Source organism: Phragmites australis, chromosome 1, assembly GCF_958298935.1.
Source record: "Phragmites australis chromosome 1, lpPhrAust1.1, whole genome shotgun sequence".
NCBI lineage: Eukaryota > Viridiplantae > Streptophyta > Magnoliopsida > Poales > Poaceae > Phragmites > Phragmites australis.
The window spans coordinates 38,888,616-38,908,643 of record NC_084921.1 but is presented as its reverse complement, the minus strand read 5'-3'; the positions used below and the strand labels follow the sequence as shown (position 1 = coordinate 38,908,643).

At 45.1% G+C, this 20,028-nt stretch overlaps 1 protein-coding gene and 1 pseudogene across 1 annotated transcript; one reads left to right on the top strand and one right to left on the bottom strand.

Moving 5' to 3' along the window:
- Nucleotides 1–1,048: 1,048 nt before the first annotated feature.
- Nucleotides 1,049–8,859, top strand: LOC133884676 (uncharacterized; annotated as a pseudogene).
- LOC133918309 (adenylate isopentenyltransferase-like) lies at nt 8,307–10,355 on the bottom strand. Its single transcript, XM_062362127.1, has one exon. It carries the CDS (start codon nt 10,055–10,057, stop codon nt 8,945–8,947), a length of 1,113 nt encoding a protein of 370 aa, XP_062218111.1. The 5' UTR covers nt 10,058–10,355; the 3' UTR covers nt 8,307–8,944.
- Between the last annotated feature and the right edge of the window lie 9,673 nt (nt 10,356–20,028).

Below are 20,028 nucleotides of genomic sequence, written 5' to 3'. Positions count from 1 at the left end.
ACCCGACTCGGGCCAGAGGCCCAACCTGATGGTTGAGCAAGGCAGTTTCTACACCTAAACTTGCCCCCACCGTGTCCAAAACCCCCCATGACCGACCTGACCTGACCTGACCCAACCCATTGCCACCCTTATTTCTCTTCCTATCTCTATTTCTGTTGCTTGTTGTGGCTTTCTTTCTCTATAGCACTTGAGCTATGGTCCCATCGACCCATGTCAAAAGGCCACCTGGCCCTAACAAAAAATTGGAAAAAATTCTATTTAGGGATAGGGAAGAAATTCTATTTGGACCAACTAGCAATGTGACTCACGCTAATAGCATGACTAATAGGTTTGCCTTGCCAGCTTGTTGTGCCTTGCCTGCTACTTGCTTGATGCAACAAGCTTGAGCTACATGGTGTTTCTTAATCTATTACTTATAAGAATTTTTTAAAAATCCATTATTTTTTATTATGAATTTTAGCTATTGATTAATCGTATTTTTACATGAACACTTTAATTAGGTATTTAATTTTTATAATAATTTTATTTTTAAGACTATATTTGATATGGATCCTTATTTATTCTATTCTAACCATATTTTTAATTATTATTTATTTTATTTTATTTAAACTCTTTATTTAGATATTTTGCTTCCCAAACCATATGAAAATCGAAATGCTAATTTTTCATAATTTTTTATCTTTGATTTAACTATTTATTAATCGTATTTGATATGAACTCTTTGATTTAATCTAGATGGTTAGATGTTCATAAAAAATAGTTATCTAGATGCCACAACAGGCCTTCAGGGCAGGTAGAACAAAATTGCATAACAGATTCCCCGTCTATTCTCCCAAAATAATTTGAGGAATTTCTACTACTTAAAAAACATAATACATCCATCCCGTTCCTTCGTCCACCAGCCCCGCTTGTCAGCCTCCTCACTTTGTCCTTGTCATTCTTTCGTCCGCTTCGTCACTAGTGGGTCCGCACGTCGTCCTCACCTTTGCAACATGTCCAGCGTGCTACGCCTCCGCTAATCCCCAATCTCATGATTCGCGTTGCCTCCCACCCTAATCACACCAATCCGATTCGATGATCCACCGTCACCATGGCCCGCTCGGAGCACCGCCTCACATCCTCCATGGTGCGCCTCCCGGGAAATTCCATGGCCTCTGCATCGCCCTCCCCGCGCCGCCGCTCCCTGTCACCATTGCCCTCCTTGCACCATCGCCACCACGTCCATCGCAACCGCTCCCCAAGCCACTACCGCGACAGCCGCCGCTAGTGGTCACCCTACCACCACGACCGAGGTCGGGATAGGGACCAGGTACGGGACTGAGACTTTGACCCACCCATCCGCGGTGGTGGCGGCGGGGGCGGGGCCTAGTCCGACTCCGACAACGACGATGATGAAGACCTCAAGGGCCTCAGCTGCTTCGAGCACTATCACCTCAAGCTCCAGAAGCTCTGCAAGAGCATGACGTGGTGCATCTGCAACATCACGCCCAGCCCACCTCAGGTCGAGGGTGATGAGGAGTACTATAGTTAGAGAGATAAGGAGGAGGAGAAGAAGGAATCCACGAAGAAGAAGGGCTCACCAGAGGGGAGCGAGTAGGAGGAGAGCAAGGATGCGTCAGAGTCCAAGTCTGGTGAGTCAAATAGCTGATCTGATTCCAACTATTCCGAAGATTCTAGGAGGAAGAAGAAAGGAAAGAAGAACAGTAGTCAACGTAGCAGCAAGCGAAGCCAGCGCCGTCATCGTCACCGCTCCTGTGATTCCGAGAGAGAGAGCGATAGTGAGAGCAACGCGAAGCCAGCGCCATCATCGTCACCGCTCCTGTGATTCCGAGAGAGAGAGCGATAGTGAGAGCAACGGAGATTCAGAGATCTCTTATGATTCTGAGGACTCTAGGGATATGAAGAGCAAGAAGAGGTCGTGGAGGCACAAGAAATCTAAGAGGAGTAGGAGTTCAAGGGGGAAAAAGAGGAAAAGCCAAGATACAACCTCCGAACAAAGCTATGAGGAGGAGGAAGAGAACTCTATCTCTAGCCCGAGGGACAGTAAGAAAAAGAAAAGGAGCATAAAGAGGAAGAGGGGAAAGCATTCTGGCTCTAAAGAATCAATCTCTTTTGATGCCAATGAAGATGCAAAGGAAGTTGATGAAACAATGATGCTAGAGATTAACCCTGAAGCAATCAAGTTCAAGGAAATGCTTGAGGCCCAAAAGAAGCCTACCTTGGAGAATGAGATGCCCGTTGAAACAATGCCACTTCCGCGCACATAAGGGCATAGCTTGGAGAAGGTGATGCTATTGCACAGTATGTTCAGCAAGGGAAGCGTATCCCACGACTTGGTGAGGTCGGTCTGTCTGCAGAAGAGATTCAGAAGTTTGAGGATTTGGGGTATGTGATGAGTGGAAGTAGACACTAGAGGATGAATGCTATCCATATCAGGAAGGAAGTTGGTGACAGATTAATTGCTTGTATAGGTTAGTGGCTAAAATAATTCCTTTTGAATTAACAAATGAAGTATATAAGTTTTGATGGGGCCTACATGCCAATGGCCTTTTTCCGTACAGTCAATGCACTATAGGGTGATTCATCGACCCATTCCTTTTAGTCACATTGGCTTTGGAAGCTTAAGATACTGCTCAAAATTAAATTTTTCTTATGGTATTTAGCTAGAGGAGTAATTTTGATCAAAGATAATCTAATCAAAAGAAAATGGAATAGGAACTCAAATGCTGCCTCTGTAACCAGAGCATTGAACACTTATTTTTCAAGTGTCACTTTGCTAAGTCGATTTGGAGAATTATTCATATTGCTTTAGGTATTACCATGTCAAAGAACGTGAACCATATTATAGGTGGTTGGTTATGTGACATAGATGTTAATAAAAAGAAACTGATGGTTGGTTATGTGACATGGATGTTAATAAAAAGAAACTGATACTAATTGGGGTAGCCGCTCTATATTAGACGATTTAGCTATGTCACAATGATATGGTCTTTAATAAAGTAGCAACAACCTCTTCTTTGTAGGCATTCTTTAGGGGTATATATTGGTTCAGATTTTGAAGACTGCTACAAAAGGAGGACCAAAGGGAAAAGATCAGATTGGCTTGTCAGAATTTGGATGTGGCGGCAATGGAGTTTTTTTTGGGCCAAAAATAACTGGCGGTTTAGTCATTTTTTATGTGCCGGATAATATCATGTAACCTATCTAAATATGTTTTTCTTTTCGCTTTGCTTTCCGTAATAGATTGTGATTGATATAATAATCCAACAAGGACTATATGAATCCTCGGATGCAAAAGGCCGAAACATTTTTTTTCCTTTGTCTAAAAATCAGGAAGGAAAATCAGGTTTACAGCGCTGAGCATAAGAGGGCGTTGGCCATGTTTAACTATGAGGAGAAATCGAAGAGAGAGCACAAGGTTATGGCTGACTTGCAGCGCTTGGTTCAGAGAATCATTGGCCATGATGATTTCCGGCTCTTATATAATGAAATTGTCACATGTATTCGTTTACCTGTTTGTGATTCATACATGTATTTTGCTTTCCACAGCATTAGATTTTGTAGTATCAATATGTCGTTTGTGTATTTATGTTTGACACGAAACAATTTAATATTTATCTGTAAGTATGTTTAGGTGAAACAATTTAGACTATCACTATAATATATATATATATATATATATTATTTTTTATTATACAACAATTTTATAAGTATAGTTTTCCTTCTTGTTTTATATCATCGCAATAGTACCAAACGAGTTTGAACAAAGATACCGTAGCAACGCACGGACACATAACTAGTTCTTCATAAACTGCAAATCGGAAGCAGCCAAGATGGACGAAAAAAGTACTGATGAATGGATTGTCAAGATCCCAGTCCATTCCATGTTACTAAATCCTCAACACTGGATCTGATTGCTGCTACCAATTTTGACCAAGTAATATACTGGATCTTGTTGCAACAAGGGCTCATGAAGAAGATATACGAGCTACAAGGTGGTCCGCAGCTCCACCGACCGGAGGGACGCAGTCGGAGGTGATGTGGTAAAGATATATATGCTATTGTCTAAAACTTTTATCCTTGATCCGTCACCTATAAAAATCATATCCTATCAATATTAATGTCCATAAATTTTAGAGTGAATATCATAAAACTACATTTATTTTGATTTAACTATCATAAAACTATATATATTTCTACTATTTCACAAAAACACACTTATTTTGCATTACTTTATTACAAAACTATAGTTTTCTCCTCCTATTTCACAAAACCACATTTATTACAAAATTATACTTCTATTACCGTGAACAGATCTAACAAAATAGACCAACATGTCGTACTTACATGCTTTAGCTCTCATCCTTTGTCGACGTGACTAATTACGCCATATCACAATTGCTTGTCAAGTTAGCAGATCCTATGTGACATTTGAGCTTCTTATCTCAGAAACTATCTATCTGACGCGAGTTGAATTCCTAAACACGAAAAATTGATGCTGGTAAGGGGTTGACATGATACCATTTAGCCGTGCCAACCCTTACCAGTGCTATTTGGATAGCTAAATGAAGCCACACCAACCCCCATCACCGTCAATTTTTAGTGCCCAAGAATTCAACTCGCGCCAGATCAGTAGGTTTCAAGAGAAGGAAACCAAAGTTTACGTAGGATCTGCTAACTTGGCAAGCAATTGTGACATGGTGTAGTCGGCCACGTTAACAAACGGTGAGGGCTGAAGCCTGTAAGTATGATGCGTGTGCCCATCTTGTCAGATCTGTTTATAGTAACAGAAGTATAATGATAAAGTGATGCAAAATAAGTGTGGTTTCGTGAAATAGGAGGAAAAAATATAATTTTGTGATAGTTAAACCAAAAGAATTGTAGTTTGTTATAAAGTGATGCAAAGTAAGTGTGGTTTTATGAAATATGAGGGAAAAATGTAGTTTTACGATAGTTAAACCAAAAGAAGTGCAGTTTTGTGATTATCACTCTAAATTTTAATCCCTTTCATGCTAATATTGGCTATATTCCAGTAGTCTTGCCTAGTGGACACGTCAAAAATGACCCACTTGCCATTCGCTTCATCCATGGACAAAAATTTCACTCGACTTCGCTTCATCAGGGACCCTACCTATCATGTCCCTCCTCTCTCTCTCTCACCCACCCAACAATTCTATCCGACAGAACAACAATGCCACACAGTCGGCCCCTCCTTGAATGCCATCACGTCACTGACCTCGCATGCTTGAGTGGGAAAACTGAGCGCTCGACCTTATCTCCTCCCCTAGCTCCTCCTGCTCACTCCCTCCCTCTCATTCCTCTCTTGGTCGAGCCTCTCCTCCATAACAGCTGCATGCCACTGCTAAATCCACTGTGCTGCCAACCAAAACCCGCAAGCCCAAGCCCAAATCTAACGCGCTCGAGCCTCAAGGAGCAAAGGAGGAGGTCATGCGATGCTCCATCGATCGAATCCTGCCGAGACTGAGCGCCACCAAGTTGTGAGCCATCTTCTTTTTTGACACTGGCAAGTTTTCTCACCTCTTCGAGGTCGCACCGCTTCTCTGCTGCTCATCCATCCAATTCAAGCCCATGGTGAGCTTCGTAGGGTCACCAAGTGCCTTTTGTGAGCGCTTTTTGGCCCTCCGCTTGTCACCAGCACGCTCGTCCTTGCACACTGGGCTCCGTTGTGCCACCCTGTTCGCCACCAGTTTGATTTCGGTCAGGCCCTCCGGTCAGGGACCCTTCAGATGGGTTCAAGTGCATACCTCGATGCTGCTTCCACCCCCACCAGCCGCCCTGTAGCCAGATCTACCACCAGCCAGGCCACGCCGTCACACTCCGTCTGGATGCTTGGGCCCATTAGTAAGCTAGATGCTCACACAGAGGCAATATTGGCATTTTCAAGTTTCACTCATGCTGGAAGCTAACGGATGCAACAACCGTGGCACGGAACAGATTAAAGTTTAAGATCACTGGCATATACGGGATATGAGTTTTATTGGTGGTAGATTGAGGATTTAGGCTTATGCCAATGGCATATAAGGAATTATCCATAAGATAAACACCGCGCAAAGGATAGCCGGGTAGTATCAGAAGCTATAAGAGAGGGTTGACATGAGGGAAAGCAGATAACAGATATATACAGGGAATCTACTTCTTATTTAATTGCTTAATTCCTAATACACATCTATGGCCGAATATATATATATATATATATATATATATATATATATATATATATATATATATATATATATATATATATTCGGCCAATGATAATCCCAACCGGCAACTAATTAACTAACATATTAAGAGTTCTAATCTGCAACCAACTAATAGATAAACTAATTCAAACTAAACCGACTAGAGATAAACTTAGTCAAACCGACTAACTGAATCATTTGAATCTAGACCTGGGCATTCTGTGTTTTCGGTTTTTCGATTCAGTTTATTCGGTGTCTGAACAATTCGGTTTTCAAAATATGTAAATTGGACATTATGAAAATATTGGAAAACCATCCAGTTCAATTTTGGTTTTACGGTTCAGTTTTTGGTGTCACCAAATTTCTAGTCGTGTCATTTGTGCGCACAGGCCCGGTGGGCGGTGGCTAGCTTTCTGATCGCGCGCAAAGCTGGTGGCTCGGCCCAAGACATCATGGCTTGGCGGGAGCACTCGGTGGCTGGGCAGGCCAAGTGGTGCGCGTGAGGGCGGCCCAAGGCTATGGCACATGGATATCCTCCTGTGGCTACTCGACACTTCAATTTTTGACACCCTAAAACCGAACCAACAATTTTGGTGGTTTGATGTCGGTTCAGTTCTTCGGTTATGGTGTATTTTGCCCAGCCCTATTTGCATCTTATCTCTTCATGTGCGCATAACATCTTCATACCTTTCAAAATAGCTCGTCCTCGAGCTGTAGTGGTGGCCATGGCAATAGCCTTTCCAACCTCATATTAATGAGAACTGATGGTGAACGACAACGGTGAATAAGACCACCTTGTGCTCTTCAGATGCTGTAACAGTTGTGGATGAGGCCATCATGGGTAGAGATGTGGTCCCAACAAGAATGTCACAAACGTTGACACCATAGCCTGGCGTCAAACACTTGGATATGATCACTATGGAAAAGTCACTGGTGGTGGTGACGCGATTCAATGGCAAATCTGCTCTGGGAGACATCACAGATCTGCCCTTTGATAGCCATAAGAAATAACTTCTCGAGGATAAACCCATATACTTCTGCAGCTCCTCGATGATCTCCCCCACCTCCACTATCTCCGGGACTAGCGGGCACAACATCGCATGGGCCTCCTACCACCGACATCGTGGGGGATGTGAGGAGACCAAACACCACCTTGAAGATCGCCACTGCTGTAGCAACGCCAGCGAACACGGCCAGCGGATGTGTTCTCCTCGTCTCCGCCCACTGCTCTGCCACTTGAGGCCACCTTGCTCAATGCTGCATCGGATGCCATAGAACACGCGTCTGCTGTGATGACTAGCGGGGAGGCTACGACACAATCCCCCCTAAGGGGGTTCCTCCATCGGGCACCTTGGGCAACCACCCGACCTCATGGATTAGTGCCTGTTGCTGCTGCCATGATGCTCCATGCCATCGCCGGATGTCAAGGAATCATGCAAGCGATCTAGTGTGGCCACTGGCAAGGTTGCTGGTGGCGTTAGTGTTGCTACGCTACCCAACATGCTGGTGAGTATTGCTGACACATGTAACAAGGAATCCTACGAGCATTTGTCGACCATTGCCAACTGTGAAGACATGGTGGTCATCTGTGAGCATATGGCAGCCACTTGCTGTGTTAAATCACCGATGATCTTCTACAAGTCAACTGGCCCGTCCTAACCCAGTTCGTTACCTGAATTTTCTGATACCCAATTGGTAGGAAAACACTACCGAGTGGATAGCCGGGTGACATCGGCTTCTAGGAGAGAGGGCTGGAGTGAGAGAGAGTAAAGAACATATAGATATAGGGAATATATCTCTTATGTGATTGCTTAATTTCTAATACACAGCTAAGGCTGAATATATATAGCCAGCCAGGGGTAATCCCAACGGGCAACTAACTAACAAATACATAGTTCTAATTTGCAGCCAACTAATAGATAAACTAAGACAAACTAAACACATTAGAGATAAACTTAATCAAACTGACAAACTGAATCCTTTGAATCTTATCTCTCCATGCGCCTATAACACGAAGAGTCGAGCGACCCAAGTGGGGATTGGCGGCAAGCGAAGACCACCTTGTTGACATGGAGGAGGTAAGGGCTGCTCCAAAGCTCCGCCGATTGCAATAATTTAGTCAGTGTCACAGATTTGATAGCTGCTCACGTTCCGTTGTGCTGACTTGGTGTTGCTGACTCGGCGGGTCACTGGGCAGTGGCAGAGCTTGAACAGAATTGTAGAGGGGACCGAGCTTATAGTACATGCTTAATTTAGTAATTTTGTTTGTAAGTAAGTGATGATAATTAATTTTTCTTAAGCAATTTGTAAAAGTAGGAGGGGCTATGGCCCCCTTGGCCATCAAGAAGCTCTGCCTCTATCACTGGGCCCAACGGCAGTCCTCAGGCTCGGCTTGAGGAAAACCTGGAGCTCCTCCTTGACCAAGTACTCCGACTTCGTGTTGGGGAGGCTGGGGAGCGAGTACGTGCGGATGACAGTGTTGTCGGAGATGGAGTGGCTGCTGCTAGCGCTTCCAAGCTCGCTCAGCTGGATCCTAGGACCTGGTGCTGTGAGCTTTGAGATGATAATTGGGTACAAGTGGCAGCAATCCGATGGTGCTCAAGGAGATCGGTGCGGATGGTGCTCCGAGGAGATCGGTCTGCAGCGCTGCATATAATTTTTGTCCCAAAAAATCGGCGGCCTATCAAAAAAAAAAAAAAATTTGAACCCGAAAACTCGCAGCCTTTTGACGCTCAATCAAGTCACCCCACCATGCCACGGCATTGCCTCCGCGCCAGCCAGCTCCGCTGCTCATATGCGTGGTTGTGCAGTGGTTGGCTATCAAGGAACTGGCGCATGGCGGCGAGGCCCGGGCCGCGCACGTCGCGCTCCCACGCGGCGGCATCGGCAGCGCGGCCGGCGCCGGCGAGCCGCGCGCGGACCGTGGGCGTCGCGTCGAGGCGGTGGACGGGCCAGCCCCAGACATCGGCCATGCGCCGGATCTTGCTCACCTGCGCCGCCGCGAGCACCCGCGTGTTGGCCTTGATCTCGTCGATGGCAGCGGCGAGGCTCTTGCGGCCCGCGAAGTGGTCGCTGAGCTCCGGCACGCCGATGGCCTTGCCCAGCCCGGCGTGGGAGGCGCGCTCGGAGGCGGACGTCATGGCGAAGTACTCACGGAGCTCCTCGACCATGCCGTCGCGCACCATGTCGTCCACGCGCCGGTCGAGGTAGTCGTTGAGGACCTCGGCGTGGACGTCGACCCAGAGGATACAGCACGGGAACCTCAGCGCCGGCCGGTACCCGGCCGCCGCGGCGGATGCTGCGAACGGATCGGCGGGGACCGCGTCGCGGAGGTCAGCGAGGAGCGCGTGGATGAGCGAGTTGGACCCGCCGGCCACCACGGGCACCCGCCTGCGCGCCACGACGGAGGCCGCGGCCTCGGCGGCGAGCGCGCGGAACGACGACGCCGGGAGCTCGCCCGCGTCGGCGCGGACCGCCCCCAGGAGGTGGTGCGGGACGCCGCGGCGGTCGGCGAGCGGCACCTTGTTGGTGGTGACGTCGAGGCCCGCGTAGAGCTGTATTTTGTCGGCGTTCACGACCTCGCCGCCGAGCGCCACGGCCGCGTCGATCGACAGCTTGGTCTTGCCCGTGCCCGTGGCGCCGACGATCACCACCAGCCTCGTCTCCGCGGGCTCCACCGCCTTGCCGCTGCTAGAGCAGCAGCACCCGTCGCCTCCCCTGCTTCTTGGCTCCATTCTGACGCTGAGCCGTCGCGGCCGCTTCCGTGGCCCGTCGTCCCTTCCAACGCCAGCGACGGCCGCGGCCGCCATCGATGAGCGGACGACGGTGCCGATCCTGGTGATGAGACCGCTCATATAGCCTGCGCCGCCGATCGAGCCCAATCCCGCACCGCAGCACTCGCTAGTGCGCCGCTTATGTACGGCGTGAGGCGAGGCAAGGAGGAGGGGCTCACTTGGAGGTGGCTACAGGGACTGAACGAATGCCACGGCATTCCACTCATGCGCTAGCTGCTTGTTGCTTAAGAGCCGGGCTTGCAGCCTTGCACGCATGGTGTTTCTCCGTTTAATTGTCTTGTGCCGGGCGCCTGTTCCGGCCCTGTCCCTCTTCTCACTTGTCTCCTGTTATCGACTAGGCACACTATCATTAGCATTTCACAGGGGGCAAGCAGGGCGATGCATGCTTGGTCGATGGCGCACATGTGTATGTATGTATATATAGTCTCCTAGGCACAGATGCTTCTGAGACCGGCAGCAGGTAGGTATCTTCAAATTAACGCACAGGCATCATAGGATGCAAACTGCTAAAGTTAATTTATGATAATGATTTTGAGTGTATTGATCGATATGTGTACATAATGTTTGCGACGTACGTGTATTTATGATGAACTCAAGAATACAGGGATTATCCAGGTTCAAACCTTCCAAATGATAACAGCTATACGTCCTGTGTATTTTATTATCAGAGTTTGTAAATTGTTACAAATGAGTTTTCACCATTCCTCCTTCTCCGTCCCTTTACAAACTAGATCCTACCCTCTTTATATATTAGAAAGAAAGAGAACTTACAAGTGAGTCCTGCTCAGCAGATCCATACCTGGCCAGATATTCTACTCTCGAATTATTATTATGGAGAATTGAATGAACATAATTTGCCCTGAGAGCTCTGCATGCACGTCCCCATCTGTGGAACGCTGCCGCACCTACCTCCTCCGGTTGTCCGGCCTGTCCCATCTCCATGCACTGTAAGTTCGTCTACCAGGTCGTCCCGTCCCTGCGCTCTATAAGTCTACCTACAAAAATAATCCATTTGCCCAGTCGTTTCGTAGATCCTGTCCCATCCATCGTGTGGTGCAAGTCGGTCCGCAACACCCCACTTTGTAGCAATTAATGCTACGGGATGGGGCACTGCCCATCTACACCAACGACGACTTTGTTCGCTGGAGGAGGTACTTCAAGAAGGAAAACACTTGAGTAAACATCAATAAATACGATTAGACAGGTTATGTATGGGCGTCCCGTGACCAGCAAGGGCTGGTCGCGAGACCTTATTATATTGCAAGGAAGCTGGTCACGATACCATATTATAATGCAAGGAGGCTGGTCACACAAGATTCGCGCTGGTTACACGATAGGCCAGGGTTGAAGAAATATCCCCCGCCGATCGCCAAATCCCTTGTGGGGCCCATTAGCCAGGATGTCCCTTTACTCAATACTCTGACAGTAGCCCCTAGGCTTCCTTGTGGCTGTGGTCTCACGTCGCGTGGGAAGTTAAGTGTCATCATGAAAAAGAAAGAAAGAGAAATATTGATTACCACTGGGCTCGAGGCACTTTCGGTTCCCCATGTGCACCCCTTGGATTTTGAGCGGTTCGGATGTCACGCCGGTTAAGGTTCCTCAATACTTCCGAGAGTGAGGTGGTGGATCTTTATGATACATAAGAATTAGGCGGAACCTTTCGACCAACTTGTCTCTAGCCACTCAAGTTGAGACGAAAAGAACAAGCATGTAACAGGACAGTTAGCCTGGTCGAATGTAATCGACCCGCCTGTAACCTATCTTTTCTATGAATGAAAATGTTTTGGCCCTTTCTAATGGCCTCACTGATGGCTGGAAGACCACCTGAAAGCCTTGCGAGTTTTGGGCCGTTTGGTTCGAACCATTTTTCAGAGTGTTCAGAGAGTTTTCCCCTTGCTGTCGTGGCGAGTAGACTCTAACTATTCCGCCTTGCTCATTAGTTAGGCTTTTGAAGCGCGGGGCAACCCTTAGCACGACAAGTCCCTCGACGGCGACCAACGCTCGATCCGAGTGGGGACTTTAGGCCTTGTGGCCGTTATCCCAAGCCATTCGTACCTCTAATATTGCGCAAGCAGCGATCCCACACTGTTCAAGAGCTCTCTGCTACCTGGTCATTTTAACTTCCTAGCTGCCAGGTTCCGTAGTGGCCATCGAGCATTGTCGCTTGCTATGATCGAAGAGGCAATCTGGCTGGGGTCCGATGTTGGTCTTGAAATCCTGCAAAATAAAGAGTTTGATCTTTTTAACTTTTTGAAAAAAATTACAAGTTATATTCCACGCTCGTCCAGAAGGTTCTGCAAAATAGAGAAACAGACCCATCTCCGAGCAACCCTTCACATAGAACTTGCACAGCAGGATGATGTTCCAGGAGTTATGTAATTCACGAACTGTCCTCTATGGCTAGCTTGACTGCACAAGGTTGGGTGACATCGACCACTCTGTAGGGCTCTTCCCACTTGGGAGAAAGTTTATTTCGATCGACCTTATTCTAAATTTTCCTAAGGATGAGGTCATCTACAACCAGTCTCCGCTCCCGCATCTTATGGTTGTGATAGCATCTGAGGATCTATTGATACCGGGTAGCTCGAATTGGAGCACGTTCACGGAACTCTTCGATCAGATTTACATCATCCTCTCATCATGCCACCTGGTCATCATCCGAGTTGTTGGCCACTTGGGGCAATTGAAAGGCTGTAGCGAAAATGGCCCTATTAGGCCATGATTGTGATTTTGGTGATTAATGACAACATAGTCGATAAGACTAACATGTTTGTTAAAAATATATGTTAGTAGGTCTTATGGATGCAATACATGAAGAATCAACCGCAGTCAGGACAAAGTTGGACTGAATTGAAGAAGTTCCACGAAGTTTTGTCTTATTGGATGGTCCGGTGCTCTGGGTGTTGAACTCACCAAAGCATATTTGACAAAGGGGAGAGATGTCTAAAGACCTCATCACAAGGTTCGGTGATCAAAAAAGAAACACACCGGAGCATTTTATCCAGAGAAGGTTGCAGCTATTGAAGTTGAAGATCAAAGCACCGAGGAAGGGGGAGGCAACGCATCACCAACAGGGAGAGGCAATTAGATGCATTGGCAAAGAGTATCATTTTATCATCTATATGTGTTGATGCATTTAATCATTTTTATTCTCTCACCAATGCATATAATATTTGGATTAGTCTCATTGAAATACATAAAGGTACAAAGGATGTGCACAATGAGAAATATCATGTGCCTGTTACTAAGCTCAATGACATCAATTAATTACCCTATGAAAGTGCTAATGACATGTACTCACATTTGAATATTTTTATCAATAAGATTAATGGGTTAGGTTTGACGCCAATTGAAGATGATAAAGTGGTGAGAAAATACTTGAAGCTCTTCTTCCAAAGTACAACTTGATAGTCTCCATCATCTACGACAACAATGGCATCAAGAAGATGACTCCAAGTCACGTACTCGGCAAGATCACTGTCCATGAGATGACAATGAATATGAGGGTGGAAGCTTCTTCCTTATCCGACACTAAGAACCTTACTCTCACAAGCAAGCAAGCTCAATGCTAATACATGAAGGCAAGGATGAGGAGACAAGAGTAAGAGTCAAGCTCAAGCAAAGATGATGGTGATCAAGATGAAAAGAGCGATGAAGAGGATGATCGGAGCACATCAAGTAATGAAGAAATTGAACCTAAGATGGTCAAGCTCTTCTCAAAGTTAGAGAAGAACATAAAGAGAATCAATGCCAAGGTTGATCATCCTATATCCATTAAAAACTTGGTCAACACAATTAATCATATCAAGAAGGAGAAGAAGAAGACTAAGAACAAGAGAGAGACAAGGGGAAGAGCCAAGGCGTTTGCTAGCATAGGATGATGGGTGAGTGATGATAAAGATTCAAGCTCAAGTGATGAGAGTATCACCATTCATTCATCCAAGAGAAGCTCTTCCTCAAGGTCATCATCGCGTAAGTCATCACACAAGTGTCTCATGGCCAAAGGTACGGATAGCGATGTAAGTGATGATGAATCCGATGAGGACTCTCCTTCCTATGATGAACTTTTTCATTTGATCAATGAGCAACAAAAGGCCCTTAAGAAATAATCTAAAGAGCTTAAGAAATTCAATACACTTAATGGCGTTCATGCTACATTTGTTTCTAATTATCAACAATTATTTGCAAATTCAATTTGCTAAACAAGGAGCATGAAGAGATTAAAGCTAAATTTGAGTGCATTGAATATAAAACTAAGGTCCGTTTAAATAATCTACCTCTCTATTTAATTTCAATCATAAGATAGATGCTTTTACTTCCTGTGATGATTTAATCGATTATCATGCTCACCCCTTTACAATGAGAAATGCATTGAGAATGTTTTTATAAAATCATCTAATGACCTCATTACACAAGATAATGATGAGCTTAAGCAAGAAGTGAAGAAACTCAAGAAGGACTTGGCAAGTTTAAAGGACAAAGGATATGTCCAACCTCCTCAAGATAATCGTGCTTTCAGGGTGAAGAAGCTAGAAGAGGAGTCCACCGTGACATGATTCAAATGCCATCTAGAAGGCCACAAGTCCTTCCAATGCAAACAAGTGAAGAAAGAGACCAAGGAGAAAAAGAAGATAGCAAACCTCTCCAACAAGACCTCCAACCTCTACACCAAGCCCAACTACAAGAATAAGATTAAGAGCAACCACTACAAGCTCAAGAAAAAGGAAAATAGCAAGGTGGTTGCACACATGGTTGGGAAAAAGGATTGGAGATGGAACCAACTCATTTGGGTACCAAAGAAGTCATCACCAATATGAAGGGGTCCCAATTGGTTTGAGTTCCAAAGAAAACTTGAAGCCCGAAGCGGCTATAGAGATTTAGAGACTTGGCTCGCAAGATAAAGTGAAGGTTCAAGTAAAGAAGCCTAGATGGGTTCATTGATAAAGATCATGATCATCACATACCTAAATCCCCATCTAAAGGTAAAAGGGGTAAGTGTAGCTAGACTTATGTTCATGCATTTTACTTCTTGCTTCTAGCTTATTTGCCTCATCTAGGATTGCATATGCTTATTTTAATTTATTGCAATGTCTAGTGTAGCTTTTCATATGGTAGGTTGCTTGTGTTTATCTCTAACCCATGAGCAACCTACATGTTTTATTAGTTGTAGGTTCTTTAAATGACACTACTTTTTACAATTGGTACCTTTCATATGCCATGATTCAATCTATAGGATAAATCCCTATTGTTATCAATAATAAATGTATATATATGTCACAAGTATTCAACACTTGTATGCACATATTTAGGAGGAGTGTATTCTATAGGTTGTGATTTTAAGACTAACATGTGTTCCAAGTTGTATCTTTTGTAGTCTCATGGAGCAATCAACATGCCCCCGGAGGTATGCAATGCTTAAATGCTTCAATTGGTATCATTGTCTAATATTTTATTTATTTAAGCTACTTGCATGCATAATATAGCTTAAACTTCCTATCTTGACATACTGTCTAGGTGTGCATATGTTTCTTTCTCATTGTATGTATGCACACATATATGAGGAGTTTAGACTATATTATATAAGTTTCATAAATTATGATCCATATGCAAATAGTCTACAATTGATATCATTCATTTGTAGTGATATCCATATAATTGGTATCCTCTTATTGGATTATGATTTGTGAAGATCTCTCCTATGTGCTCTAATATTTTTCCTTTGAGTTCAACATGTGTTTATAGCCCTTTTTGGAAGATTGTTGACAAAGGGGGAGAAGTTTGATGATCAAAGTAAGATAAAAGCAAGATGAACAATATGAGGAGAAGAAAAGACATCTATGAATGACGAAGTTGACAAAGGGGGAGAAGAAAATATGCTCGGCACCTAGATTGACAAAAGATAAGCTCTTACATAGGTCATTCAAGGGAGATAGTGACAATAGAGAAAGGAAGAGCCACAACAAAAGGAGACTAAGTGGTAAGAACATGCTTCCAAACAATGTGGTAAGACTTTATGCTCGCTTATGATCTTTACATTTGGTATTATTTATTATTTACCACTTACTTTGGTTGTGTTATCATCAATCACCCAAAAGGGGGATATTGTAGTGAAAATGGCCATATTAGGCTATGATTGTGATTTTGGTGATTAATGACTACATAGTCATTGGGACTAACATGTTTGTCAAGAATATATGCTAGTAGGTCTCATGGATGCAATACATGAAGAAGCCACTACAACCAGGATAAAGTTGGACTGAATTGGAGAAGTCTCAGGAAGATTTGTTTCACCGGATGGTCCGGTGCTCTAGGTGTTGAACTCACCGGAGCATATTTGACAAAAGGGGAGAGAGGCTTGAAGACCTCACCAGAAGGTCCAGTGATCAGAGAAGATACACACAGAGTATTTTTTCCAGAGAAATTTGCAGCTATTGAAGTTGAAGATCAAAGCACCAGATGGTCTGGTGATCAAAGTGTTGCACACAACGGACAATGAACAGTGCAAAGAGGCAGATTGAAGTTGAACATCGGATGGTCCGGTGATGAAGGCTGTGCACACCGGAGAATTATTTCCAGAGAGGGTTGCATTGGCTCGGATGGCTGAAGTCAACTCACCGGATAGTCCGGTGATGAAGTGATGTGCACAGGATACTTACACCGGAGCAATTTACACAGAGAGGATGTAGTTGGCTCGGATGCTAAGTATATACTCACCGGATAGTCTGGTGGTGGTGATAAAATATACACCATTGTGTTTGGTGTTCACAGAGGTTTGAGTGGGGTTCCAATAGCTAGTTTGTGAGAGTGTACTCACCGGATAATTCGGTGTTAGGACAATGGTTCTCACCGGATCATCTTGTGTTAACAACTTTTTTGTGCCATTAGGTTAATGGCTAGTGTGTGGGTTTGAGGCTATAAATACCCCTCCACTCAGTCATTTGAAGCAGTGGCGTGCTACTGGAGTCCAGAGAAGTTCACGTACACCTAAGAAGACATCCAAGCCACTGAAGTTTTTAAAGTGATTATCCAAGGTGATTAAGCACAAGATTAGTGAGTGATTAGTGCTTATAGGCCTAGAGAGAGTGTTGCTAGGTGATGGATGCCTAGAGAGTGGATCAGGGAGTGATTCAAACTTGTACCAAGTGGTACGCCGGCATCTTAGAGTCTTAGTGACTCACTGGCAAGTTTGTTGACCCTCCGACTTGGTGTGGAGCGGCGACGAGAAGCGAGTACAGGGACATGGAGGCCCTTACATTGGTGGCTCAAGTTCCGAAGTGATCATGACGGCAAGGGAACGGAAGAGAGGCTTATGGTGAGGCCTTGCCTTGGTGGCCTGGTGGCTCATCTGGGTTGAGACATTGCCTTTATGACTTCGTGGCTCAATAGTCGTGACCGGATAACGACCGAAAGCATATCCTTTGTGGAGCTCCAATGTGGACTAGGGGTGACATTCATGCCATTGATACCACGAAAATAATCCTTGTGCCAAGTTTGATATCTCTACCTTATTTACGTTTTTGCATTTACATTCTTGCAATTTACCTTCTTAGATATGTTGTAAGTGTTTTGATCGGTAGAGTAGACACACTAGATAAATCTAGAGCACATTTAGATAGAATTTGATATAGGTTTATCTTGTGTTATTTTTGGAGCTAAAATAGTTCTAAGTATCCTAATTCACCCCTCTTTTTAGGACGTCACCAATCCCTTCAAAGGCAATCTCGGAGGGAAGCATTGCTTCTGCGCAAAAAATAAGGAAGAAAGGGGTTTTGGTCGCATCGTTACTGGGAGTCATTCGCAGTGACCTGAGTACTGTGGGTAGTTCATCCACCCAGCGTCCTGAATACCTTTTAAGCCGATCAAAGACTTGAGTTTTGATCCCTTGTAGTATCATCCCATTGGCCCTTTTGACTTGTCTGTTGCTTTGTGGGTGTGCCACCGACGCATAGCAAATTTTGGTCTCGATCTCTTCATAGCAGTCATGGAAAGCAGTACCGCCTAACCAAGTCCCATTGTCTGTAATTATGTGATTTAGACTAGCAAACCGCAGTACCATCTCCCATATAAACTTAATCGCTACTGCAGTAGTGATCTTCCTGAGAGGCTCGGCCTCTATCCACTTGGTGAATTTGTTGATTGGCATGGACATGAATTCAAAATCACCCGAGGCTTTAGCGAATGGTCCAACGATATCAAGCCGCATATAGTGAAAGACCAAGAGAGTAGTATAGTTTGCAGTGCTTGAGCTGGTAGGTTGGTATGTCGGCTATGGTATCGACATGTCTCGCACTATTTCACCAGCTCGCAAGTATCCTGGAGAGTAGTGGGCCAATAAAATCCTTGTCAGAATGCTTTTCCAACCAGAGCGTGGTATGAAGCATGGCTACTGCATATGCCTCCGTGGATATCAGAGAGCATTGTGCTCCCATCTTCCTAAGTGATGCATTTCAGTAAAAGGTCGTTGCTCCCCTAGCGGTAAAGGCGTCCCTCTTGCCATGAGACATTTTATGCTGACGCATCATCGTTAAGGATTGCTCGATTCTAAAGGTAGTCCGAGATTTAGTCCATCCAGGTCATACCCGAATCGAGCAGGGTAACCACATGATGGCCACATTAATTAATTGACAAAACCCATTGATTCCAAGCAAGAAAACAGATTCGAGGTTGATAGCACCGAAGGAGGTGTTGCCTCTGGTGCTCCGTATTCAATTGGAGCATCCCCTTTACCTTGGCCCAACATTGCGATGGATGGCCGTGTGAGTCTTTCTTCAAAGATTCTGACTGGGATAGGTTTGCAAGAAGAAGCTAGACAGGCTAGCTCATCGGCTAGGAAGTTATCTTTGCGAGGAATGTGCTTAACTTCAAAACCAAAAAAACATCGCTCCAATCTTCTCACTTCAGCGAGATATGCCACCATTGTCAGATCAGAGCACCGAAACTCGTTTTGCACTTGGACAACAATCAGCTCCGAGTCCTCTATCGCTAACAAGCGTTTAATCTTAAGTGTGGAGGCTGCTCGCAATCTAGACAAGAGGCTCTTATATTCTGCAATATTGTTAGTGGCTAGAAAATATAATTGAACTACGTACCTGAGGAGGTTGCCAGTTGGTGAGGTCAGGACCACTCTAGCCCCCGCTCCCTTTAGCTTGAATGATCCGTCAAAGTGCATGGACCAGTGCTCGTCCGTCTCTAGTCGTTGTACCTGCTTGGGCTCAAAGGATGACCACATAGCCATAAAATTGACCAGTTCTGGGGACTTGATAGCTGTTTGGGGGATGAACTAGAGATCGAACTCCCTAAGCTCTATTGCCCACATTGATGTTCTTCCTTCTGCATCCCTATTGTGGAGAATTTGTCTAATCGAGAGCAAGGAGATTACCCTGATTTTGTGGGCCTGAAAGTAGTGTTTGAGCTTGCAAGAGGACATCAAAATGGCGTATAGCAGCTTCTGAGCCTGTGGTTACTGAGCCTTCGCATCGTGTAGGACCTCACTGATGTAGTATATTGGTCACTGAAGATCTTCTAGCTTAACGATCAGTACCACGTTTGTGACTTGTGGGGCAGTTGTAACATAGAGCAAGAGCTCCTTGTATGGTCGAGGTGTGGTCAGTACAGGAGGGGAGGAGATGTACCTTTTTAGATCTTGCAAGGCAGTTTTCACTTTTGGAGTCCACCAAAAGTGGTCGCTCTACTTCAAGAGCTTAAAGAGCGACAACCTTTTTTCTCCCAGCCTTGAGATGAACCTGCTCAAAGCTGCCACATATCCTGTTAGTTTTTAGACTTCCTACAGCCTGGTTGGGAATTTGATCCGGTCGATGGCTATATTTTGATCCGGATTTGCCTCTATCCCTCGATTGGAAACGAGGAACCCAAGCAACTTCCCTGGTGGGACTCCAAACATGCACTTCTCAGGGTTCAGTTTCATGTGGTAGTTCCGAAGGTTGTCAAACATTTCCTAGAGGTCTGCGACCAGGTCGTCTTTGGTTCTACTCTTTACGACCACATCATCAACATACGTCTCAATGTTTCTA